The 27,473-nt window shown below is 51.9% G+C and overlaps 1 protein-coding gene across 1 annotated transcript; it reads left to right on the top strand.

The window, feature by feature from the left end:
* Positions 1-27,473, top strand: LOC308355046 (spermatogenesis-associated protein 31E1-like; the record flags this gene model as incomplete). The annotated part of the gene is made up of 5 exons (XM_080822950.1): positions 1-43; positions 2,127-2,187; positions 2,440-3,592; positions 4,106-6,589; positions 27,129-27,473. 5 exons carry the CDS (start codon positions 1-3, stop codon positions 27,471-27,473), a joined length of 4,086 nt encoding a protein of 1,361 aa, XP_080679076.1.

The raw sequence follows: 27,473 nt of genomic DNA, 5'->3' as shown, positions 1-27,473 counted from the left end.
ATGACGACGCTCCGAGGACTACCCTACCACGGCTATCCTGACGGCTCTCCCTGACTAACGGCTCTCCCTGACTAGTGGCTCTCCCTGAGTAGCTCCTCCTCCTCCTCCTACTCCTCCCCCTACCCTCCCCACCCAGCCTCACAAACTGACCTGTATAGAGGTGGCCGAGCCCGGCCCACACACAGGCAACCAATGGGACTTCAGCCCACCACAGCAAATATATGCGTGCCCCACTGATTGGCCGTCTCCATCCGGCCTGGCCCGCCCCTACATCCGGGGCCCGCAACTAATTCCAGGCCCCTGCACTTAGCTTTGTAAATTTTGAATAATCATTAATTTTCTAAGTCCCTTTAGCTGAAGTTAGTGAAGGTTAATTGAAACAAAACATCTTAAGATGTTTTCAAAATGCACATGGCTAAAGAAGCACAAAAGAAATTTGAGTTTCTTTTGTACTAGGGTGATGCAAGGCAAGAACATATGATGTGGGGAGACTGGAGCTGCAGACAGAGGACAAAAGTTCCTGGGATTAACCAAAATTTCAAGGACAACTCCAGATTTTTAAAAGCTATGAAACTGATGGAGCACAACTGGAGAGCTCAAGGGGAACAGGTATTCTCTGAGCTCCACGCAGGATGAAAGGCAAATTGACGAAGGGTCTGTCTCTAGCACGGTGAGCGGGTAGGAGTGTCAGGCCTGGGAGGGTGGAGGGGTGACAGAGCTCCAGGGCTGGCGGTGGAGAGGGGATGTGGTCCGGCTACCTGCGTCCCTTACCTGTCCTCAAGGGCCCTTTGTGACCAGACCACAGCTCTGTGATGTGGGCGTGGGGCTTGTGTCTGCACATACACACCCAGGGCTCAGTTGCCTGAGGGCAGCAGTGCGATCGGTCACTGACTCTCAGGGCTCGGTTACCTGAGGGCAGCAGTGCGATTGGACACTAACTCTTTTCCGAGGGAAGAGATGGAGAACTATCTCTTCCCTCAGGAATTCCTTACTGATGGTTGGCTGAGCCCCAGTCCCACTATCTTGGCAGTTAATGGCATCCTTGCCTTTATATGTGGACTGGGGCTCGTCGCCTTCTTATTTTCCTATTTCCAGCCTGATCCATCCTCACCACCAGGCAAGAGACACAGGAAGAGCAGGAAGGTAAGGAACCCTCGGCCCAGACCCAGCAGAGTGTAATCCTATCATCTTTTCTATTATTCTTTCCACTTTTCCGAGTCACTGGGGAGACTCCTGAAGTAGGAAAGACTAGAACGGGTATTCTCAGGAGAGAGTAGACCACCATTCATCCAGGACAAGCCAGACCAGGCAAGGGTTAGAGGGACACGAGGATTTCTCCCCGAAGATCTTGGGCCGGAGTCCAGGTGTGGTGGAGGGGCCCAGGACAGCGTCCCAAGCACAGTGGCCAGTGGCCGAGGACCAGAGGTTAAGAGCTGCCTCTCTAGCGGAGGTCAGGCCCCTGAGCACTGGGTCACCTGCTGCTGGGGTGGGGGTCCGAGCCTCCCCGTGTTCTCTTTTATCTCAGTACCAACCGGAGCCATGGGGAAGGAGCAACAGAGGTAAGAAAAATCACACCCTGAAAGGTGAGCATCTGCCACTCACCCCTGCGTGCCCCAGTTACACTGTGCCCCCCGCTCTGAAGGCCCAGCCCCACTGTCTCCAGGACACCAGAGCCCGAGCCCATCCCTCAGGAAACAGAGCCCTGGGTGGGGGTTGGGGGCTCCGAGGAGGGAGAGCGAAACCGGAGGCTTCCCAGATTCTGCGCCAGAAGGAAGCCCTGAGGGGCTGGAAACCAGTATGGCTCAGCAGGGGCCCCAGGGCCTGGACTGGGGGCGGGACCTCCCACTCCCACTGTGGACAAGCTGTTCAACTGTTCAACTGTGCTCAGATTCCTCTGGAGGCTTCCTCCCCCAGCAAGGTCATGAACGGGGAAGCCCTTTGGAAAAGACAAAGCCATCCCCATCATGAATCCTGTCATCACCGTGCGGGCATGTGGCCTTGGACAGTGCTGTTTGGGGCTCCCGAGTCCAATCCCCCAAAGGTCTCCCCTAAGGGGACATTGTACCCAGCCTCCCGTAAGATCCCTGGACCCCGCCTTCTGCTGTGACCCGGTCTCCTGTTTCCAGGCTTCAGAGAATTTCTGAAGAACCTCCAAGAGGTTCAGGACCTGTTCTCCCTTCTGGAAAGGTAAAGAATCTGCCGCCTTCTCCCCTGGGTGGGCCCCCCCGAGTCTATGGTGGGACCCCTGGGCTGCAGGGAACAGCCTCTGGGGCTGTTCGGAGTGGGGCTGGGAGGAGCCGTGGGGACAGACTGTGACCAAAGCCCCGGGCTGAGGGACAGCAGGAGCATTGTGATGTGGGTGTGGGGCGTGGAGGGCCGTGGAGACGGCTCGCGGCCCCAACTGCTACAGCGGCCGCTCACGCCTCCTGTCTCCCACAGCCACCTGGAGAGGCTCTCTGACCAGGGGGGCTTTCACCACTTCTTACATCAAGCAGCCCCTGCGCAGGTGTGCCGAGTGGTGCCAGCTGGAGCCCGTCAGCCATGCAGGGAGCCTGTGGAAGATACTGCTCCCGCTGTGGCCCCATCACCTGCCCTAACTCCACTGACGGGGTTCCCTCGGCCTCTGGCCTCCACCCTGCCAGCAGGACGCATGACCTCCTCCTTTTCTGTTTGTCCACGCTCCTCCCTGAGTACTTCCTGGCTGGCAAAGCCTTTCCTCCCCCCGGATGGCTTTTCACACCAGCCCCTTGCTCTTCCCCCTTCCCCGCCATGTGTCCCTCCTTCGGAGGCCTCCCCTGGGCCTCTGACAGCCTCCTTGGCCCCAGAGCGGCCGGACTCTCCTTTGACTCTCCCTCAGTGTGACTCAAGGACACCCCCGCCGTGCCCCATCCCACAGAGCTCGGCTCCGCACACGCCTTGGTCCGCTGACAGGTCAGCGTCTCCTGTCCCAGCCGTCTCGGGCCTGGGCCGCTCACGCAGCCCCATTTCGGCCCTGTCCTGGTGGCGGGCGGCGGCCAATGCCTGGAACCTGTCCACCTCCACACGCCTGGAGTCCCATCAAGCGCCTCTGTCCCACGACCCACCAGGGGCCTTGTTCTGGGGAGACGCCGCACGCAGACAGAAGGAGACGAGGATCCCCCCTTCCACCAACCCGGACGTCCAGAAGCTTCTGGAGATACTCATGGCCAGGAGAAAAGAGCTGAAGTTTTGGAGGGAGAAGGAAAAGAAAGAAAGGTCAAAATACCAGCTGACTTCTTTCGGGAGAGCGTTCAAGTCTCCAGGTGACGGGCAGGACACCATGGGCTGCCCATCCTTCTGGAGCATGAGGGGCAAAGCAAAACAGCTACTCGGTCCTGAGAAGCCCCCACATCCCAAGATTCCAAGGGACAATTTGGAGCAGAAATGCAGCCAGCTCTTCTGGGGTCTCCCCTTTCTGCACAGCGAGTCCCTGGTGGCCACTGTCAGGGTGACCGATCCCCCACTGGAGTTCCCCTCTGTCATATTCAATGAGCGCTCTCATGCCTTGCCACTCCAGATGCAGGGCAACGTGGCTCCACGCCTCTCCCTGACCCAGGACTTACATGACCCTTCGGTCTGGCCCAAATCCTTGACCCAGAGATTGTCCCAGTCCCTGCCCCTGCCTCTGGCTCAGCCCCAGCCCCAGGCCCTGCCTCTGACTCAGCCCGAGCCCCTCCCTCTGGATCAGCCCCTGCCCCAGCCCCTGCCTCTGACCCAGCCCAAGCACCTCCCTCTGACTCAGCCCCAGCCCCTCCCTCTGGATCAGCCCCTACCCCAGCCCCTGCCTCTGACCCAGCCCAAGCACCTCCCTCTGACTCAGCCCCAGCCCCTCCCTCTGGATCAGCCCCTGCCCCAGCCCCTGCCTCTGACCCAGCCCAAGCACCTCCCTCTGACTCAGCCCCAGCCCCTCCCTCTGGATCAGCCCCTGCCCCAGCCCCTGCCTCTGACTCAGCCCAAGCACCTCCCTCTGACTCAGCCTCAGCCCCTCCCTCTGGATCAGCCCCAGCTCCCACCTCTAACTCAGCCCCAGACCCAGGCATGCCTTGCACCCTCTGTCCCAGTGGGACCCCCTTCTCTGCCACCCGAGATGGGGAGCTGCAAGGTGTCTTGCCCTGTAGCCCAGAAGACACCGTCTTACGTGTCAACTGCTGTTCAAAACCTGGAAGGTCGCTTTCTGGAGAAGCAACTAGAAAGCGGCAAGGTACCCCCTGTGGTGAAACGATCTCAGAAAGTCTTTAGCCCAGGTCCTCGCGACCTTCAGCAGGGTGGCCAGGCCCCCGAGGGCCATGGGTCAGGCTCTGTCCTTCCTGGAGAATTGATCGACTCTGAGCTCTGGGAGCAACCGGATTGGCACCTTTGGGAGAGGCTCATGAAGCAAGGAAGGGGCCCGCCCTGTAGGATCCAGCTATCCCTGAAGATACAGCCTCACCAAGAGTTCCAGAAGGTGCCCCAGGCACACAGCTGGCACAGTCCCACGCCCGAGTCTGAGTCTACAGATGGAAGCTGCCAGGCCACACAGAAGACTGGGTCCAGGTACCCAGGAAAAAGACTGGGCAAGGATTCAAGGTCCAGTGCAGGGTGGATCCAGAAAGACCCACACAGGGGCACAACGAGCGCTCCAGGGAAGGCTCCAGGAAGAAATCGTGAGGAGTCAGACACAGACCTGAAGCCCTCCACAAGCAGCACAGACGAGAAGCGTCCAGAGAACGACCTGAGAGCCCATTTCAGGAAGTTGGAGCAGTTCAGAGAGGGCCAGATGCCTTTCGATGTTCATCCTCCCAGGCTCGCTGCCCACGCCTGGGACCTTCCCGGTAAGCCAAGCCCTCATGGGAAACCTGGAAAGTCAGCGCGTTCCAAGTGTTGGGAACCCTCCCACGATTTCTCCATCCTCAGTCCATATGCTAAGCGGATGCTAGAAGCACACATCATAAGGCTCAGGGTGAAGCACCGGTGGGGCCTCCCCCTCAAGGCTCTCAAGACCATAAACCTCTTCAAGTTGAAGAAGGGCTTCCTCCTCTCCCAGTCCTTCCCATCCCACTCAGCCACCTGCATATCCAAGGCCGGCACGGGCACCAAGTTCGTGGGAAATCCTCCTCAGCCCTACCAAGGAGAGGTGATGAAAGAGTCTTACCCCACCTGGGGGGGTCCCCTCGGTGCTCCCCAGCCTACGTGTGAGGAAATCCAGCAGGCTCTGGAAGGGACCTCACCTGGCGGTGGTCCTCCGGCTGGACAGGGGACCAGGCAACCTTCTCGGACCTTCACATACAGCTTTGTGGGCAGAATCTGGCACGGTGAGACTGCCTCGAGGACTCTTATGAACAGCACCTTGGAGTCAAGTCCAAGTCCGGCAACGGCCACGAAGGAGCCAAGGAGGGCGAACGGGGGTCGGGCCTCAAGGGATGTGACCGTGCTAGAGCTCAACGTAGAGCCCCAGGATTTGAGTGCCGAAGAGCCCGGGGAGGCGGGGGAGGTCAAGGAGGCCCCTGCCTGGGGAGTCACCTTAGGACCCCGTGTGCTGGCCAACAACCAAGGCTTCTGTGACAAGCTGAGACGATCAGGGTCTTCAGGGAAAAGCGACAGCCCCCTGCAGCCTACAAAGTTGGTCGCCCGAGACCCCGAAGAGCTACGCCTTGAGGCACGGCGCAAGGGATCGGAGCCCCGGAAGTTGATGGAGTCAGAGAACCGGCCTCGTGATGCCACCCCCACCGTGCTCCTTCAAGACTGTGAGACTGGGGTCCTCCTCCAAGACTGTGCGACTAAGAGTCTCCTCCAAGAATGTCAGTCCAACGTGTTCCTTGCTGCCGACATCTTGGCTTCTCAGGGATGTCTGTCTGGCTCCCAGAGCGGGTCCAGTGAAGACACATCTACTTCCCAGGTGCTGCATGGCCAAAGATCCCGTGGCCAGAGCCCCCACAGGCAGCCGGGACCCTTGGGACTGCGGCACCCATGTAAGAGCCTGAGCAGGTCACGTGTCCCCCCCGAGGAGAGAGAGAGCTCCGGGAGGTCCCCCTCGAGAGAGCCTGCCAAGGAATTGTCAGACATGAAGGTCCTCCAGAGCAGTGAGGTGAGCCGTCCCGTCCAGAGCAAGAAGTCAGCAGAGGCCTCGGGAAGCAAGGCCTGTGAGAACCTGCTGAAGAAGGAGGAGGCGCCCCGGGAGAACCACCTCGGGGGAAGGATGACGCACCTGCTCCAGTGGTTCCTTCCCAGTGGAGGCAAAGGCCTGGAAGATTCCCTTCAGAAGGGCAAGCCTCCGTCATCCCAGGGCCGGGGACAAGTCATGGGCAGGTCAGCCACGGACAGAGCTTCTGCCGAGGCTCAGGTGGTCGTGACGGCTGTGGCGCGGGTCCTGGAGGAGGAAATGGTGCCTCACCAGGGACTCAGGGTCCCGGAGGTCAGCTGGTGCAAAAAGGATCTCCAGGCTTCGGCAGACCCCAGTGTCTGCTACCACAGGGTCCTCTCCTACCAAGAGCAGAGGAGAGTGATGAGGGAGACAGCCAGTCCACAGGGCACCCCCAGGGGCCACAACTATGCCAACAAGACCGAGTGGATCGGGTGGCCCTTCCCCACCAGGGTGCCAGAGTGCCCAAGCAGACCCTGCCAGTACGGGTCCCCGGTGCCGGGCTCTTCAGGCCGCACCCTGCAGCCCCACTGCCCCAGGCACTGCCTCCTTCAAAGACACATCGCGCCTGGCCAGCCACTGGGTTCTTCCCACGCCTTTCCCGGGAGGACAACTTTCCTCCAAGAAAAAACGCAAACAGTGCGGGGAAAAACTTTTTTTTCCTCACATTAGCACATCTTCTATGGACTAATGGCTCTTCTGTGCCACAATTACTTTGCTTCCCCAAAATAAATGTGTGTGTGTGTGTGTGTGTTTTTCCCCCTCACAAGTGGTGCTGGCCTCTGTGTGTGCCCTGCTGCGGTGGGAGGGAAGGATGAGGGTCCGCTCTCCCGGAGGACGTGCTATGGCTTCCGGAACGAATGGGACCTTGGACAACGGGTTATCTTGGGGTCCACGCCCGCCCCCTTCCTCCCTCTCCTTCTGTTTCCGCGACAAGGTGAACAAGACCCAGACCGGGACCTCACTCTGCCCATCCTCTCCTACTTTCCCTCCACCTGGGTCTTGTGTGGCTTTAGGGAGGGTTTGCCGAGGCAGAAATCCCGCTCAGGCTTCAGGAAGACAGAATCCTAGGTGAGAGTAGGGCCTGCAGTTGGGAGACACAAGGCTGGCCCTGAGGTCAGAGGTGAGAAATCCGGCCCCCCCGCCAAGTCTCCTGCAGGGAATAGAGGATGGCCACCCCAGGAGCCACCCCAGGGAATCCCATCTTAGCTCCGTGTTCCCCTCTTCTCACACTCGGAGCAGCAAGGGACAAACTCGCTCCCGGCGCTGAGGGTGTATGGGGGGGTGCCACAGAGACCCCCAGGGACAAGCGTGCCCAGCCCCAGGGCACTGAAGGAGCCTGCTCACCAGCACCCCCTTCCCCTTCTGGGGGATGGAGGGGGTGTGGCTGTGGGTGGGGGGGGTCCCTGCGCTTAGGGTGGGAGGCCAGGAAGGAGGCCAAGTGACAGGGTGTGCCCATGCCTGGTGTGACGACTGAAAACCTTTGGTGCCCCACTGCCACCCAAGGGCCCAGAGGGGAGAGTTAGAGGCCCTAGGACTGTCCCTGCAGGGTCTGCGCCCCACTCCAGCTGCCAATCCCAGGGGTAGGGGTTGGAGGGAGTGGGGTGGGGGTTGCACAGAAGCCACCTGAGCTCCCACACAGATGGCCAGGTGCCCAGAGGCAGCAAGGCCTTCAGGCAGAGAAGTTAACTTCTGCACAATTTGGTAAGCTTGTAGGACTGGGGGCCCCGGACAGACTTGTGGTCTGTGACCTTTTTGTACACGTGTGGCCCAAGGACGGCTCCCAGGGGACTGGTGGGGACTCAGAGGCCAAGGGACTGACCTGGCTCCCAGTCTTGGTTACCCAGAGCCCGGAGGGGCAGGAGGCCCTCAGATGGGGCTTCTCCTACCCCGGCTGGAAGGGACGTGTCCAGAAGGAGGGTGGAGTCTAGGACGGCCCCCCACGCGTGTCCCGCTCCCAGCCCAGCATTGTCTTCCGAGGCTCTGACGGAGACCCACACAGAGACCCTACCCAGAGACCTCTGACGGAGACCCACACACAGACTCCACAGAGACCCCTCAGCACGACCCTACACAGAGATCTCTGTCAGAGACTCACAGGGGCAGGGTTTAGGTTTCTGCTTATCATGTTACCATTACTTATTCTCATCCACGTTGTAGACGGCAAGGCCTTCTCAGAAACACCCGGAGACCAAGCCCATCCTATACTGAGAGACGCCCGGCAGCTGTTGCTGTTGGGCTGTGAGGAACACCATGGCAGGGGCCATGAACGCCCCGGTGCGAACGGGGGAGTGGGGAGGGCGCCCTGAGGGCAGGCATCCCGCACTGCCGACTCCTATCCACTTACTGACGGGAGGTTTTATCTACACATACTCCTCGGCTTTCCTACCAAAGAGGACTACTGAGTCATGGAAACACCAAGTAGGAATTCTCAGGGGAAACGCCAAGAAAGAAACATCGAGACTAGGGTGCTGAGTGACTGTCTGTCTTAAGTCAATCCTTCATCTGTCTCATGACTTCAACTACCCTATCAGCACGCGGAGGGTTCGGACGGATGGGCTCAGAAGCCCCACAAACTTCGACTAAAAGAAAGACCCCATGACAAGATTTCACCAATGCTCAGGAGCTTAAAGGACAGCAGAGAGAGCCAAGATTCCACATCAGAAGAAGTCAGGGACATCTGGAGGAGGAAGGTACAGCTTAGCCCCTCACAGCCCTGCTTCACGTGGAAAGGAAGGCAGAAAATTCTGACCCTCCTTCCCATAAGCATCGAAAGACCATCCTTCCTTCATTCAAAATGGACCACCCCCCAAAAACAAACGAACGAAAACATAACAAACAAACAAAACATATCAACCAAATATTTAAAGAAGAGACAAAACCAATCCTCTTAAACATTTCCAGAAATATGAAGAGGAGAGAGAACTCCCTGACTCATTCAATGAGGCCTGCATTACTCCATAATCCTGGAGATTATGAAAAAAAAAAAAAAAACAACTTCAAGAAAAAACAACTACCAGCCAACATCTCTGATTAAGACCAGTGCAAGAATGGTCAACAAAATACTCGCAAACTGAATTTGGTAGCATATGAAAAGGATTGTGCACCTTTACCAAGTGGGATTAATTCCTGGAATGCAAGAATGTGTCAATATACAAGAAAAAATCAGTGTCATAGGTCATATTATGAAAGGAAGGTAAGTCACATGATCATCTCAAGTGATGCTGAAAAAGCACTTGACCACATTCAGCACGTTTTCATGATAAAAGCACTCAACAGACTAGAAATAGAAGAAACTATGTCAACATAATAAGAGCCATATAGGAAAAACCCACAGTGAGCATCATACCCCACAGGGAAAGTTTACAAGCTTTCCCTCTAAGATCATGAAGGATTCAGGGTGCCAGATTTTGTCACTTCTACTAAGCCTAATACTGGAAGTACAAGCCAGCACCATTAGGCTTGAAAGGGAATCCAAATTGGAAAGAAATAAATAAAATTATCTCTGTTTGCAGATGGCATGATCTTATATGTAGTAAACCCTAAAGATTCCAGGAATACAACAACACTTTTAGAACTAATTAATGATAGTTGATCAAAATCAACATACAGAAATCTGCTGCAATTCAATACCCCAGCAATGAATAATTTAAAAAGGAAACTAAGAAAACAATTTCATGTATAACAGCATCAAAAAGAATAAAATACATTGGAATAATCCTAACCAAGAGGTAGTAGAGTTGTACACTGGAAACTATGAAATGCTGCTGAAAGAAATGAAAGAATACACTTATAACTGGAAGGCCATACCATGTTCATGGTTTGGAAAACTTGAAATATTTAAGATGTTAATGCTTCGCAATGTGATCCATAAATAATTTTCAACATAGGTGCCAGGATTACTCAACAGGGAAAGGACAGTTTTCCAACAACCAAGTCTAGGGAAATTGGATAATAGTATGCAAAGGAATAAAAATGGACCTTCACCTTATACCGTACACAAAAATTAACTCAAAATGAATCAAAGTCCTCAGCATAAGACCTGGGGCGATAAAAATTCTTAGGGAAGAAAAACAGGACAAAAGCTTTAACACATGATTTCTTGGATAGGACACTAAAAGCACAGACAACATAAGGTAAAATAGATGAACTCAAATACATCAAAATTTGTCTCACAACTTTCAAAATTCTTCTTTCCCCTAATGCCTCTGTACCAGGTTCTCTTCTCCCTTTTTCAAGGCCGCCCACCCGCCCGCCCACGCACCCTCCCTCCCTTCCTCCCCTGCAGTACCTTTTTGTTCTTTGTATTCCTTCCTCCCTCCCCCTCTTTCCTTCTTTCGTTCTGTTCTGGTAGTCCCCATACAGCCCTTCAGGACTTTTTCGCCTAGTGTTCCGTGACTCATTCTGTCTGTAGAAGACCCAGGAGCTCACGGCGATACGTTCCCTATCAGAAAGGATGAAGGGATACCCGCACGGGGGCATCTCAAAGGTCTGCTTCTCTGCAAGTCAACGGGAGGCTTCAGGGTCATGAACCCTGGCCTTCCACACCACAGCTGGACATGGGCTACGCTAAGCATTCCCCACACTCTCCTGTCTTCCAAGACCCCGAGCATACGGGCTGTCCCACCAGAAATCGGAAGAGTTTCATTTCTCGGCTGAAATGGGCCTCAAGGCGAGCCACCACCCGAGTGTCTGGAAAAGTCACTGCCTTCAACACGACTCACAGGTATATAGTCTTTGAAACGGAAACATCGAAAATTGAAGCAGCAGTTGACGTGGGTGTGAGGCTACCGTGTAGAGAGATCTATCTGAATTCGGGAAAGGCACACGGCACCCGACTACAAGCGGCTTGCAGAGGTAGACGCAGAGACCGTTCCTGAAGGAACGGGCTGCAATGCGTACGTTGAGGCGGGAAGGGAGGGACATGAGGGAGCAATCCTTCCACAGCCCCTCCTGTTCTGGCCATGAGCAGAGGGTTCACACTGCCCAGGAACCCGGCCAATGCTGGGGCCCAGGAGGGAGATGTCTCACGTCCCTCACCTCGCTCCATGTGTGTCGCGTCCGGGGAAGACACACCTTGTATTTACTGACAATGTGGAAGAGCCTTCAGCCACGTGTCCCCGGTGCCAAGGACATCAGGGCTCGTGCATCCTGGATCGCACCACACACCTCTCCCCAGGGTGGGAGAGCCTTGACTCGGGGCTCTCCCCTCGGGAGGCACGAGAGAACTCACCCTTCCGAGGAAAGGAGACATGACACGCATGGGGCAAACAATTGCAGGGCAGTGCTCACCTCGGTACACAGCAAGACCACCGGAGAGGCCCTTTAGGGAGGGAACGAAGGTGGGAGACCCTTCCTTCGGAGAGCTCTGCTCTCATTCACGCCCAGCACCTCCCACGGGGTAGAAGCCATGTGGTGGGACTGCTGCACGAGAGCTCGCAGCAACACGCATCCCTTCGAGGCCATGGGCACGTTCCCGCAGACAGAAACTGGTTGAATGCCACCTTCGGGGGAAAGCATTTAGTCCAGACACACCCTGAGCCAGCATCCGAGGATTCACACCAGCGGGAACCCCGACCGATGCGGTCAACGGGGGAGAGCCGTTCGATACAGCTCTCACGTTTGGAGACACCCGACAACTCAGAGCAGAGGAACCTGGGTCTGTCATCACTGGGCTCCCGCCTGGACCCAGAGCGCCCACCTTTCTCACCACCACAGAAACCACACAGGGGAGACACCGTGTCTCCCGTCACGGAGGTAGAGCCTTCTGCCAGAAGTGGGCCCCTTCCCAACACCACAGAACTCACACGGGGAGAACCACGAGCGCTGTAGCCTGGTGGGAGAAGCTTCAACTGGGACTTGGGCCTGAGCTCCCGCTACCATCTCAGAGTGCGCGTCATCCCTCCCACGGGAGCGAAGGCGCAGGCACCTCCCGGGACCCCCTGCGTCATCGCTGCGCCTGAATGCCGGTGAGATCCATGTGGGAATCCCATTCCTCACGGAGCCAACACGGGAAGGCCCTGGGAGGATTCCCACACAAGAAAATCCTCCCGGTGTGATGAGGAAAGGAATGGGCTCAGGTATCCCTTCTTCCTTAGCCAGCAACGACACCCTCACGCCGAGGAATCCCTGATCCCAGCGCAACGCGGGGAAACCCTTCCCCGGACACTCCCATCCGAAAATCACTGGGCAAAGACCTCCCAAGGAATTTCTTAGGGTGACGCTGAGATACAAACTCAGACGGTGCAAACACATACAACTGGGTCCCGTGCTGAGGGATGCACAATGCGCTATTCCAGTAACCAATCGCTAGAAATCAAGCACATCTGCTCCGATCCATCAGTACTTGCACAAAGGCCAGGATCCCCGAACAGGCGTGGGAGGGGGGGGTCTCACAACCGTGCACACTGTGCCAAGTAAGAACGGGGGACTTTTCCTTTACGAGCTCTCACAACTGACACGGGTGCTGTCTCTCGGTAGGAAGTGGGATCCCAGGAAGAAACACTGCCTGGGATCCATGAGAACATCAACTGGAGGGTGAACTCAGAATCTCAGAGCACGAGGTGCTCGACGTCCGTTCACAAAAACACTGACCTATCGATGTATGTAGATCGCAAGGATGAATGGCCACAAGATTCATCAAACACATGGCTTGGGATCTACCTCTCATGTGTCCTTAATTCTACTAATATTATCCTCATAAATTAGAAACGACTTACAAATTAATTTCTTACTTAGAAATACTTGTATTCCTTTACTTATTTGAGATCAAGAGAGCTAGGGAGGGATCAAGAATAGTTGGGAGTCAGCTGGGGGGAAGAGGGAGAGGAAGCAGGCCTCCCACTGAGAAGGGTACCCAATGCAGGGCCTGATCCCCCAGGATCCAGGGATCCTGACCTTAGTCAAAGGCAGATGCTTAACCAACTGTGTCACCCAGGGGCTTGCAAATTAATTTTATCTTTTACAGAGGTGCTGTTTTGGAAGAACTGTGTGTATCAGGACAGGAATAAAACTGGGCTGTTCAGAGTCAGGCAGTGAGCGCTACCTCCCCCTCTGAGAGGATATGGTAGCCAACTGCTTTTCTCTACCACCAAAAATAGTTACTTATCTCTTGGCCTGAGAAGGTGTAAGACCACTGCCGATATGGAAATAGTCCTTAATTTAGAAGATCATAGAACAGGACGGGGTATGTACACTGCCTTCCATAAACACAAAGCACATCCAGGAATGCCTGTAGGGTTCTTTTAGTTAAGGGACCAACTCTTGATTTTGGCTCAGGTCCTGATCTCAGGGTTGTCAGATCGAGCCCGTGACATGTGTCATGCTCTGCACAGCATGTGGAGCCTGCTTAAGGGTCTCTCTCTCCCTCAGTCCCTCCACTTCCAAATCTGGCTACCAGGAGTTCCATGATGTCTATGCCAGACGAAAGGAGGAGCGTGTAGGACAAAACGTGACCCAGACGTCAATCACCACTGGCAACTAGTGACAAGAGACTAAATAAACTTCCCGCTGCTCCCAAAACCAAAGAGAAGACTTGCAGAAACCCTATTACAACTGCATTTCACATGACCATCTTAGCGATGCTTACTTCTCCTAGAATCTTCATATTAGAAACATGTTCTCACTCATCTACCCTGATTCTTCAGTGATACGGAATTCTTACAGGAATGGGCATACACTCTACCTCCCCATGTCTTCTCTACTCTATGTGAGTGACCTTCTTACTGACTCTCTTGATTTTGGCTGAGGTGATGATCTCAGTGTTGTGAGATCGAGCCCTGTGTAATGCTCTGCAAAATATGTAGAGCCTACCCAGTGTCTACCTCTCTCTCTCCCACCTCCCCCTCTTACAAAAAAAAAAAAAAAAAAAAAAAAAGCACGTCCACTCAGAGATCCATTTGTAAAGATGCCCAATATTCTTTAGTTTACTGGCCCTAAAAAGAATGTGTTGGCAGAAAACACTATTTTGGAGAGACTTTCTATTTATAAGATAACCCTGCAGTAACTCAGGATTCTGCTAACAGACGCAACCTGGAGTTAAGATGTTTTGTATGGGGCAGGGACCTGCAGAACCTTCTCCATATGTGCCACCAAGTAATTTTCCCCAAGCAGCAAACTCTAGACATTCTGGTTAAGGGTACATCTCCAATTTAATCAACAATAAGAGGGCATCTTTCCCTCTGGAAGAAAGACAGAAGCCAGCAAAAAAGACACCCAAGTCAAGGCCTGAACCTCAACTCAGGCGGAAGGTTCCAAACCAAGACAACTTACTACTGTGATGTACATCCACCAGGGAGACGGCAGGGGTCACACTCCTGTACATGTTGCACTTGAATCTGCACTGAAGAGACAGAGGCCAGACCCTTTGGATGCTGCCCATGAGGCCATGTCCTCTGAGCCCTGAGGCACCACCTGTAAAAACAAGGAGAGCATTTAGTTGAGGTCTCAGGACCCGCACTCGGGAAGACACAATGTCACCCAAAACTGAAAGCGTGCCCCTCCCTTCCAGCAGAGAGCACAAGCTCAAAGATGCCCAAACCACAGGGCCCCGCGATCTGTGAAAGACAGCATTGCTGCTGGCAGACCTTCAAATCATACACACATGGTCAATTTGCTACCGGGAGTTCCTTGATATCTTTGCCAGACCCAAGCAGGAGGATATGGGCCAGGAGATGGCCCAGAGGTCCATCACCATGTGCAACTAGTGATAGGAGTCTAAATAAAGTTCCTGCTGCTCCCAGAACCAAAACAGAAAATCTGCATAAACCCTATTTCAACTGCATTTTGCATGACCGTCCTAGAGATGCTTACTTCTCCTGGAATCGTCTTTCACCTTTGACATGGTTCTCATTCACCTACTCCGTCACTACAATGACACACAACTCCCATAGGAGATATGCATCTACTCTACCTCCTCAATGTCTTTTCTACTCTACGTGAGTGACTCTGTTAGTCTTGCTTCCTTTCTTTTTTCACAACTCTATTTGGCTGAAAGGAGCCTCCGGTCTTTCCTTTCTAAGACATACCACTCATGGACCCTGGAACTCAAAAAAGAGAATTAAAAAAAGCAACAACTAATCACCACCCAATATGAATATAACCTACACCTTGGAGATTGAAGTTGTTTCACTCCTGACCAGAGATTATGCTACTGACCCAAAGGGCAAGCCCTCCAACAACCAGCTTCTAGAGGATTCTGGGCCGATTTGGGGTATAGTTATGATAGGATTTTCCCAATCAGGAAACACTGCCAGCCTCCAAAGTGAGGTCCCCAAACCGGATTGTGAACTAAATAGATTCAGAGCTTCACGGGACCCATTGGAGGCACAGAAACACCTGGTGGTGGTGGCAGCGGATGCCAGTCCACATGGGTGATGGATTTCAGTTCAATGGATTTGGGATGGTTTCTTAGATGCAAGAAGGCAGCCACAAGCACACTTGGTTTCTTAGCATCTATTCTAACTAAGCCTGGCAGGCATAGTGACGGACTGTTCCATACAGATTTTGAAACCCTGCTGTGCTGAAACTTTTCATGAGGAATCTCTAGAGTGAACTTTCAGTAGTGCGTCCAGGCCAAAGCCAAGCGCAATACTCCCATCAGACTTGACTGCGATACCTGTCGATTTGGGTGGATTCCTCTTCTCAAGGTCCCCCAAATATCCTGAGGTTCCCATACCTTCCAACAAGTAACATTCCCTACTCATCTGACAAGGCTCCTCGGCACTGCGTCATCGAGGTGGGAAGCCGCTATTGCCAAGGGGCTCCACAAAGTCACCCTTAATTCCTGAAAATTGTCTGGTCGTTATCCGAGTCTATACACGTTACTCTCAAATTGGACATTTCACTCAATCTCTTGGTAAAATAACCAACGTTTCCAGCGGTGTCCTGTTACAAGAAAAAGGCGCTTGTGCTGAACTTACGCCAATAATCCTAAGTACCTTGGAAGAAAGAATTCTCCCTGAGAGTTCCTGAATGATGGAGGGTTCAGGGAGGGAGAGAAGTTAAATGCTCCCATTTGTTCACACAGAAATGTTTCATCACATTTCTGTAGATCATGGATATTTTCAGATACAGTTTCCCTCGATCTGGAAGAAGAAACATTAAAGAACCAGCAAGGTTTCAAACAAGAGTCACAAAGGTAGACTCACGATCCTCAGCTCACTCAGTCCCCGCTTATTAATTCTTGTTTGGCTTGAATGCAGCTTTTCCATGAGTTCTGCAAATCCGTACCCAGGTGAGTTTGAGAATTTTCACAATCAGACACTAAGACCCCACAAGATACATCACCGTGTACAGTCACAGGCATTTAATGGCAAAGTAGGGAGGAAGGACCTGCGGACACACGCTTAATGAGATGTATTTTCACCAAACACAGAAGGCAAGACATCACCATGGAAGCAGAGAGGCCACAAGACCTGCATCCTGGTCGCCAGGGCATGGCGTGTCCATGAGTTTCCACATCTCCAAGCCAAACACGCTCATGTCTTCTGAGCTAAGGGTTCTGCTTCTAGAATTTTCTCCCAAGGCAAAAACCAGAGGGGTTGTAAAGGATTTGCAGCGGCGTTTATGGAGGCTTCCAGGATGATGGTGAAGCCCTGCAGCTCACCGCCTTGCCCCAGGCCCACAAACCTGTTCAGTGCCCCCTTTGCATCCACCATGGTCAGGCAGGTCTAGCCCTTCCTACCCCGGTTGCACAGCACACCCTCTCCTGGTGTCCACCAGGCCGCTCGGCCTCTGTGTTCCATGTCCTCGATGGATCTCTTTGGAAGAAGGTAACCCACATAGGGGAGGAAGGAGCAAATATACTCCTTCCCACCCTTTCTCCCTCCTGGCACCCATCCAAGGTTTGTGCAGGGGGAACAGAGCTGCAGAGACGTGCAGATGGGGCTCTTCTTCTGTGGCGCTTCCAAGAATCCCCTTGCACAGATCCTAAGCCTTAGCGCTTAGCAGACTATTTTGGTCTCTACCCCCACTGCCCACCCCAGCCACGGGGCAGCATTCCACCTGCCAGCCTCCTCAGAAAGAACTCCCGCCCCCTAGCTAGCTGCCCTCCGTCCAACGCCCAGGTGCTGACCTAGCCATTCGAAAGGAGACTGGATGAGGAGACACCCCCACCGCACCCAGGTGCCTGAGTGCGCACTGCGCCACACCACACCGTCTACTTCAGGGTTGTGGTGATGGCAGACTTCCCGCTGTGTGCTTTTTGCCCTGAGACATGCCAACCCTCCAGTGCAGCACAGAGCAGAGCCGGGCTTCAGCCCCCCGGCGACCTGGCTGGCTGATGCGGCTGCCTGAGCCTGCCTGCCTCCCTCCCTGGCTCCAGTCCTTCCCTATGAGCATCTTCTGGGCCCTGCGACTCTGGCTCTGCTCCGGTGCCCCGAGCCCTGGGTTGCAGGCTGTCAACAGGCAGTTGAGGAGCCATAGACTCCAGCTGGCCTGCCCTGCGCTCCCCTCAACCCAACCACCGTGGTGACCAACGTGGGCCCAGGTGCCAGTTCGGACTGCAGCCCCCGCCTTCCTGCTCAACCTCAGGGGGCTCCTCAGAAGCAAAGCACATCGGCCCCAAATAACCTGCCCCTTAGCCCCCACCCCACCAGCCGAATAACCCCTAGGGACAGATGTATAGAGAAGCCAACACAATCTACACTCCAGGCACTGTATTTCATTCAGCCTCTCATGGTACGCAGGTGGGTCAGAGGAGGAGTCAGCACAACAGCACAAATCACACTTGAGTAGTGAGCAAATGGGTTTCTCCCAGGGCGGCAACATTTCCAGATACTCTGCAGTAGGCCTGGTTGTCAGCCTACCTGTGCTCCAGTAAAAGCCCTGCTCTGACATTGATGAGCCACAGACCAAGAGCACCTCTGCAGGGAAATGAGCCCAAATGTATCCTGGATCCTTTCATTTTGTTGTTTTGATTTTCCTCCAAAGTCCAGGGAGATAGCTCTGGGGCAGGGATGGGGCTCTCCGTTCAAGAGCACAGGAGGTAAATGAGCCCTATGTTCCCCTCAACACCACTCCTGGGATAGGCCGAGTCAAGCTACTAACCGTGTGCTACCCTGTGACCTCAGCAGGGCCAAAGCACAGCCTGCTCCCTGGATGTGGAGAGAACTGGGATGCAGTCCCTGAGCCACACATTCTGAAGCCAGAACTCGAAGGGAACTATGCATGTGGGCTGGTTGTAGCACAGAAACTGACAGGCACCACGCTGCCCTGAAAGCCACACAGGCTCCTGGCAGCCTCAGAGTGGGGGTTCAGTGGCTTCTCTGCATTCCAGATTGCCCCTTCTCTGCCCTGACTCAGACCTAAGCTGGAACCCCTGTGGTCCCTCCAAGGTCAGGTGGCATAAAAAGGGCCTATAGTAGTTGAGGTGGCCCTGGGAAGGGAACCCCCTGAGGCAGATCCCAGGATGAGGCTGGACGGCATATCAGGGGCTCACTGAGATGGGAACCCACAACAGACTGCTGTGGGAACAGGGAACCCAGTGTCTGTGAAGGGTGTCCACATCACTGCGTCAACAGCTGTGTCCCTGGCAAATGACAGAATTTGTCTGTGCCCCATGTCTTTTGTAGAACTGGGCCTCAGAGCACTTTGTCCCCCAGCATTTGGTGAGGATAAACCAAGACAATGAACAATAAGCACTTCACACCAGTGCTTGGAACAGAAGCGGCATCCATGAAGACACATCTCCCTAGGATTGCTTGGTAGGAAACGTGTTTTGGAACACCTGGCTCAGCTGGTCATGTGGTCTTGAACATCAGAGAAAAAGCACCTGGCTTCAGGGAGCGTCCCTCCAACACAGAGACTCAGAGCCACCCTGATCCCAGTTACACAACCTCCTCTCCAGAGACATTCCTGCCTGTCTGGTAAATATCAGGCTGTGTAGACACACTACCCTGCAAGCCCTGCCCCAGGAAGCCGTGGACCCAGCAAGTCTATGGCTCCCAACTGGGCCCAGCTATCCTCCCCATGTCACCAGGACAGTGGGCCTGGGCCTCTGGCCTTACCTCGCTTCTCAGTGGTGATGATGGTGGCCTCTAGGGGCTCCCCCAGCCCTGCCTCATCTTGATCATCAGCCTAAAGATGTATGCTGACTCTGGGGCCAGCTCGGTGGCCGTGAATCGCCTCACCATGACACCCATCTCCACTGTGGTTAATGTGCTGGAGTTGCTGTTGGCCAGGCAGTAGGCCATCTGATACCCTGTGGGTGGGACAGGAGGGCCACGCATCAGTCTCATCACCCCACTCGGACCCCACATTCCCGACACCACCACTCTGCTGTGTTTCCACCACGTCCTTCGTCCTCTGCCAGCATCTGAGAGGAATGGCACAGCCACAGCGGCGGATGGAGCCTCTGAGTGCTGGGCCCCCATGACTCTCGTTCCCCTTCATCCATCCCACCACCCAGATATGGATACAGTTTCATCTTTAGTGATTCAATACTTACATAAAACACCAGTACTCATCATATCAGCAATTTAAAACCTCCCAAAAATCCAAGTTCCAGAACCAGATGCCTTTCATGGTAAATTCTACCATTCAGGGAAGGATTCATACCAGTCCTTTGCCCACTTTTCCAAAAAACAGGAGAGAAAGCTTCTAAATGCACTTGCTGAGGCCAATATTACCCTGATACAAAAATAAACGAGGACACCCCAAGAAAAGAATCTTACAGTCCAATATCCCTGATGACCATAGACGCACAAATGTTCAACAAAATACCAGAAACCCAAGTTCACCAATATGCTGAGAGGATCATATACTATGATCAAGTGGGATCTTGCAGGAATGCAATGATGGTTTACAGGTGCACATCGATCAAAGTGATACAGCACATTAACAAAATAAAGAATAAAAATGATGTGATCATCTTGAGATGCAGGGAAGCATTTGACAAACTTTAATATCCGTTTGCAATCAAAACTCTCAACAGAGTCCATAGACCAGGAACATACCTCAACACCAAAAAGGCCATATATGGTCCACCTGGGTGGCTCAGTGGGTTAAAGCCTCTGCCTTCGGCTCAGGTCATGATCCCAGGGTCCTGGGATCAAGCCCGGCATCAAGCTCTCTGCTCAGCAGGGAGCCTGCTTCCCCCTCTCTCAGCCTCTCTGCCTACTTGTGATCTCTCTCTCTTTCAAATAAATAAATAAAATCTTTTTTAAAAAGGCCGTATGTGACAACCGCACAGATTATGTCACATCCCATACCGAAAAGTTTTAGCTGTTACATTTCCTCTAAGATCGCCGAAGTTAGGAACACTGCCGATCTTTCCTTGCCACTTTTACTGAACACAATATTGAAAATCCAAGGCAGAACAATTATGCAAGAAGATAATCACAAAGCACCAAAACTGGAAAGAAAGAAGTAAAGTGGTCACTGTTTGCAGATGATACAGACTATAAGGAAAACCTCAAAGAAGCCAATGAAAAATTGTTCAAACTATGACTAAATTCAGTAAAGGGAATGGATACAATATCACTACCCCAAAACCTGCTGTGTTTCTATACGCTAAGAACGAATCATCAGAAAATAAATTAGGAAGATCATCCCACCTGAAATTGCATCAAAAAGAATAAAATAGGGGCGCCCGGGTGGCTCAGTGGGTTAAGCCTCTGCTTTCGGCTCAGGTCATGATCTCAGGCTCCTGGGATCGAGCCCCACATCAGGCTCTCTGCTCAGCAGGGAGCCTGCTCCCCCCCTCCCTCTGCCTGCCTCTCTGCCTACTTGGGATCTTTCTCTCTGTCAAATAAATAAATAAAACCTTTAAAAAAAATACCCAGGAATAAACTTCAACAAGAGGTAAAATCTTGTATAATGAAAACTACAAGACAGTAAGGAAAGAAACTGAAGGCAACACACATAAACCGAAAGATATGGCATATTCATGGGTGAGAAGAATCTATAGTGGTAAAATGTCTATACTTCCCTAAACCATCTACATTGCAATTCCTATCAAAATTCTAAGGACACTTTTCACAGAAAGAGAACAAAGGATCTAAAAATTTGTATGATGGCACAAAAGACAGAATACCAGAGCAATCTAGAGAAAGAAGAACCACACTAAAGGCATTGCGCTTGTTCATTTCAGAATAATGACAAAGCTTGAGTAATCAAAACAATCTAGCATTGTCATAAAAACAGACACACACATCACCAGAAGACAGGAGAGAGCCCAGAAGTAAACACATACATCTATGGTCCGGGACCTTATGACAAAGGAGCCAAGAATAAACGAGGGGGAGAAAATAGTCTCTTTCATCAATGGTGCTGGGAACACCGGAGAGCCACATGCAGAAGAACAAAACTGCACCATTCTCTTACACCATACACAAAACCTAACTCAAAATGGGTCAAATACTTGAATATATTCAAGTCCTGGAACTATAAAACTTATGGCAGAAAACGCAGGGTTTGGAAAAGTCCTTGACATAGGTCTTGGTAGTGGTGCTTTTAAGCTTATACCAAAGTAAAAACAAACAAAGAAGCAAAATATGTGCCAACATCAAAGTATAAAATGTCCAAACAAAGGAAACCATCAACAAAATAAAATGGTAACCTAAGGTAAAACATTTGTAAATTATACATCCAGTAAGGGGTTAATATTCAAAATATAAAGAATTCATGCAACTCAACAGCAAAACAAAAACAAAACAAAACACACAAAAGCACCAAAAACAACAAAAACTCCACAAGTAATTTAATGTAACAGGAGCAGATCCAAATAGACATTTTCCTAAAGAAGACATACAGATGGTCTACACGTACATGAAAAGATGCTCAACATCACTAATCATCAGGGAAATTCAAATCAAACCAGAATGAGGCACCACTTCACACCTGTCAGAAGGGCCATTATCAAAAACACACAAGAAATAGCAAGTTTTGGTGAAGATGTAGAGTAGAGGAAAACTCTAGCGCACCATTACTAGAAGTACAAATGGGTGCGGCCACTATGGAAAACAATACAAAAGTTCCTCAAAAAAATGAGAAATGGAACACCCAAAGGAGCCAGCGATTCCCTTTCTGAGTATTTATCTGAAGGAAATGAAAACACTAACTCACAAAGGTATATTCAGCCCTGTGTACACTGCAGGATTATTTACAACAGTGAAAATAAAGAAACGACCTAAATGCCATCAGTGGATGAATGAATAAGGAAATTGTGGTCGATAAACACAGTGGAATCCTACTCAGCCATAATAAAGGATGAAATCTTTCGATTTACAACATGGTGGTCCACGAAGGCATTATGCTAAGTAAAACGGGCCAGACAGAAAGGCAAATACTAGAAATCACATGTAGAACCTTCAACAAAACAAAAACAAAAATATGAGCTTACAGACAGAACAGATGGGGGATGGCAGAAGTTTGGGGTTGGAGGTGGGAGAAATGGGTGAAGGGGTCAAAAGGAAAAAAGAAAACAAGCCCAACTATAGCATCTTTTTTTTTTTTCAATTAAGTAATCTGTACCACCAACATGGCTTAAACTCGTAACCCGGAGATTAAGAGTCAGACACTCCATCCACCCAGCCAGCCAGGGTCCTGGAATTGTAGCATCTTCCGATACTCAATGTATGGAGAAAGAGGAAACTAATTGAATCTATAGTATTTTGAGAGCTAGGTATTTTTTGGTAAATGTAAAAATGAAAAAACACATTCTTCAGGGTGACACACTCAGGACTCTATCTAGTTCTAATATTTATCATGTCACTGAGCAAGTAACTTACCTTTTTAATTTTTTATTTGAGAGACAGAGAAGGGGGGGACACAAGCAGGGGGAGGGACAGAGGGAGAGGGAGAAGACGACTCCGCACTGAGCAGGGAGCCTGACCTAGGGTTCGATCCCAGGAACCTGGGATTATGTCCTGAGCCAAAGGCAGAAGCTTCAACGACTGAACCACCCCAGTGCCCCTACTTAACCCCTTTTCCGCCTGTTTGCCCACCTCTGAGGATATTATGAATATTTGCTTTTAGAACAGCTTCTATTTTTAATTTAAGAATAGTTTTTAGAATTGAATGAAATAGAGGTCACTTAGAATAGTACCTATGAGAGTAAGCCCTCAAAAAATGTTTTAAAAAATCTGATTCTTGGGGTACCTGGGTGGCACAGTCAGTTAAGCAGCTGACTCTTGATTTTGTCTCAAATCAAGATCCCAAGCTCCTGGGAGAGAGCCCCGCACCAGGGTCCACACTCAGCGGGGACGCTGCTGGAGGATTCCCTCTCTCCCTCTGACCCTCCCCTCTCTAGCATATGCTTGTGCATGCACTCTCTTTCGGTCTCTACAATAAATAAGTATGTCTTAAAAAATCTTATCCTGAACATTTGGTGGTTGCATAATCCTTTTCATAACTGGGCAGTATCTCCTCGTTTACAAAGCACTTTTATACACATTGTCTTATTGGAGTCAGGATATGGTCCTGGGAGAAGAATTTATTGTGTTTATTTACAGAGGAAAAAAAAGAAAACCGGACTTAGAGCAGGGGTGTGCTTTGTTCATGGCTGCAGAGCTAAGAGATGATCTTCTGATTTTCAGTCCAATGGAGGAGAAAAAGAAAAAATCCAAACACTGTAACAAGAGCCAATGAAGGGCACTACAAATTGCTAATGGAATCAATGCAGTAAGACGATGCAACATTTATAAATACTTACCCACCCAACGGTGGAGCAACTAAATATGTAGAGCATATATGAACAAACCTAAGAGAAGCAATCAGCACAAATACCATAGGGAACTTTAATACCACACACTTATCTCAGTGATACACCATCCAGACAGAAGATCACAACGGAAACATCGGCCTCAGACAACCCGTTACTTAGATGGACTTGACAGATACACACAGAACCCTCCATCCAAAAGCAGCACATGGAATACTTTCCTCTCAAGTACACCTAGAACATTCTCCACCATAGGTCATATATGAGGCCACAAGACGAGTCAATAAACTCCAGAAGCCTAGAATTTTCCCAAATGATGACTGAAATCAAATCAACCATCTTTTCCAACCACAGTGATATAGAACTAGAAATCAATTACAAGAAGAAAACTGGAAATTCATAAACACAGAGACTAAACAACATGCTACTGAACAACCAACTGGGTTCATGGGCAAACCAAAATAGGAACACAGAAATACTCTGAGGCAAATGAAAAAATCATACAATGAAACAAAATTTACTGAATGCAGTAAAACAGGTTCTAAAATGGGGCACCCGATTAGTCGATTAGTCGAGTCGATCAGTCGGTGGAGCTCTGTGACGCCTGATCTTATGGTTTGGAGTTTCAACCTCACGCTGGGCATAGAGCTCACTTTATTTTTTTAAAGATGTCATTTATTTATTTGACACAGAGCGGGAGAGAGAGAGACAGAGGCAGACAGACTGAGCAGAGTAGAAGGAGCAGCAGGCAGTAGAAGAGGGAGAGAATGGCTCCCCGTGCTGACCAGGGAGCTGATGCAGGGCTCCATTCCAGGACCCTAAATCCATGACTTGAGCCAACGGCCAAGAACTAACAGACTGTGCCACACAGGCACCCCTTAGAGCTAACTTTAAAAAAAAAAAAAGTGGTTCTAAGAAGGAAGTGTATACTGATATAGGCCTAACTCAAGAAACAAGAAACATCTCAAATAAGCAACCTAACTTGATACCTCAAGGAAACAGAAAAAGAACAAATAAAGTCCAAAGTTGGTAGAAGAAAGGAACACATCAGAACTGAAATAAATGAAATACAGACTAAAAAGACAACAGAAAGATATTAAAAAAAAAAACAGATCAACAAAGAGCTGGTTCTTTGAAAAGAACAAAGCTGACAGAGTCTCAGCCAGACTCAAGCTAACAAAAAAGAGGACTCATCATCAGAAATGAAAGAGATGTTCCCTGATACCATAAATATGCAAAGGCTCATAAGAAAGTACTATGAACAATTACACCCCAACAAGCTGGATAATCCAAAAGAAAAGGAGACATTCCCAGAAACATACAACCTGCCAAGACTGAATCCTGAAGAAACAGAAATCCGAACAGACCAATGACCAGTAGGGAGATTAAATAAGAAATCAAAAACTTCCAACAAACAAAAGTCCAGGACCCCATGGTTTCACCAGTGAATTCTATGAATCATACACAGAAAAAAATGAATACCAATCCTTCTCAAACTCTGCCAGAAAAACAAGAGGAAGGAAGGCTCCCCACCTCATTTTATGAGGCCAGCATGGCCCTTATCGAAACCTCCCAAGGTGCCCCAAGAAAGTGACAGACTATTATCTGTGATGAACGTAAACATAAAAATCCTCACCCAAATATCAGCAAACCAAATTCTACAATACAGGAAGAGGTACGAACCCGTAAGATTTATTTCAGGGATGCCACAGTGGTTCAACATCCACAAATCAAACTAATGTGCCGCATTCACAAAACGAAGGGTCGACGTCATAGGACCATCTCAACAGATGCACAAAAAGCATTTGATAGCGTTGCTACCAAATCACTGCCCCCCCCCACCTGTGCTTCTGCCACCTGGCTCATCCCCACACCCCGTACCACTGCCACACCACTGTGCCATCCCCCCACTGCCACCCTGCTGCGCCCCACACACCCGCCAAGGTCCCTTCCACCCCCCATTCCCGACAGGCCGCTGCCACCAGCGCTGCCACCCTCCACCCTGCTACTCCACAGCACTGCCTCTTTGTCCCACAACGGCTAACCCTCGCCATAGCCGCCCTGCTGCCCTGCCTGCTGCAACTGATGCCCTGCTGTGCCACCCCCATTGCCCTTACCGCTCCCGTGTGCACCTCCCAGCACTCTGCCACCCTGCTGCGCCACCCTCCAGTGCTTCTACTGCCCTGGTGCCTGTTGTTTCCAACAGCACCACCACTGCTACCGCGGTCACCCTGCTGCTCCCGCCCATCTCCACTGTTCCACCCGGCCCCCAAGCCATGCCGCACCATTGCCACGTACCTGCTGCGCCACTAGTCCCTCCCAACCACATCTGGGCCAATCCCTCCCCGCTTTGCCTCTCTGCTTTGCCTCCACGTCTGCTGTCATCCAACTGCGCTTCCTCAAGTCACTTCCTTCCTCAAGTCACTGCTGCCTCACTGCCCCTCCCCCCGCACCATTTCTTCACTGCATACTGTCCCCTTGCTGCTGCGGCTGTGCAGAGCCACTGCCCTGCCCACACAGCTATGAACCTGATGCTCTTGCCCTGCTGGTCCCACCAAACACCCCTGAACAGCTACCACCTGTTGGCCCCCCTACCCCTGCTCCGGTGCCTCCAGATTCCCTCCCCGCTGACCTGCTGCTGCCGCCCCACTCATCCCAGCCTTCTCGCAATGCTGCCACCACCTGGGTGCCCCTGCCTCGTGACCCTGCAGTCCACAGCACACCCCTCCTACTGTCCACCTTACCACCGCTGCTGCAGCTAAACTTCTGCCCTGTGCCCCAGGCCACTACTGACCTTCACTGTCCAACCCCATTGACATGCATTAAGGCCCTACCCCACCCTTCATGCCCTTCCTGTGCAGTTGCTGTGCCGCTGCCTCCCAGCTGATTCCGTCCCCCCTTCACACGCCACCACTTGCCGGCCACCCCACATGCACCCGTCCAGCCACGCTGTCCCACCCCGCCCACCAGCATGCTCATTACTGTCCTGCTGCCCCACCGCATTGCTGCATCCACCCCTCTCTGCTCTCCCCACACCTTTACCCTGCCGAGTACACCACACCCCCACTACCAATCCTCTGCCCCTCGCCATCACTGCCCCCTTACCGCTACCCTGCTTCTGATCTGGTGCCACCCTGTGTCCCACTCTTGCCCTATACGTCCCGCTGCTTTCCTGGGTCCTGCAGCTGCTGGGCTTTGTAGCCCATCCCTACGCAGGCCTGCCCTATTGACTTGCATGACTGCCCCACTTGCCACGCTGCCCCCTGCTGTTCCTGCCCACCCCTCCCTGCAGCTACCACCTAGCCGCTACCCCTGCCCCCCACTCTGGAGCTTTCCCGATTCCCTACCCCTGTTGCCACGCTGCTGCCGCCCCAAGTGTCCTACTCCACCTTCCCTGCACTGGTACCACCAGGCTGCCCCCACAACATGAGCCGCACCCACCACGCTGCACCCCCGTCCACAGCGCCCCCACTTAAAACCACCATTGCCTCTCCGCTGCTGCCCTGGGTCTTCGCTGCTGTTGCTAACAGTGGTGTCGCCCTGTACACATGCATCAAGTCCAGCAAAGCCAGGCCCTTGCTTTGCTGCCTGACGCACCACGCCATGACACTGACATTCCGCTTATACCCAGCTAGTCCTGCCCACCCCCAAGCGACACTACCGCCTAGCTACTAA

The sequence above is a fragment of the Martes martes genome, assembly GCF_963455335.1.
Source record: "Martes martes genome assembly, chromosome: 14".
Lineage (NCBI taxonomy): Eukaryota > Metazoa > Chordata > Mammalia > Carnivora > Mustelidae > Martes > Martes martes.
This window is presented reverse-complemented; position numbering and strand designations above follow the sequence as displayed.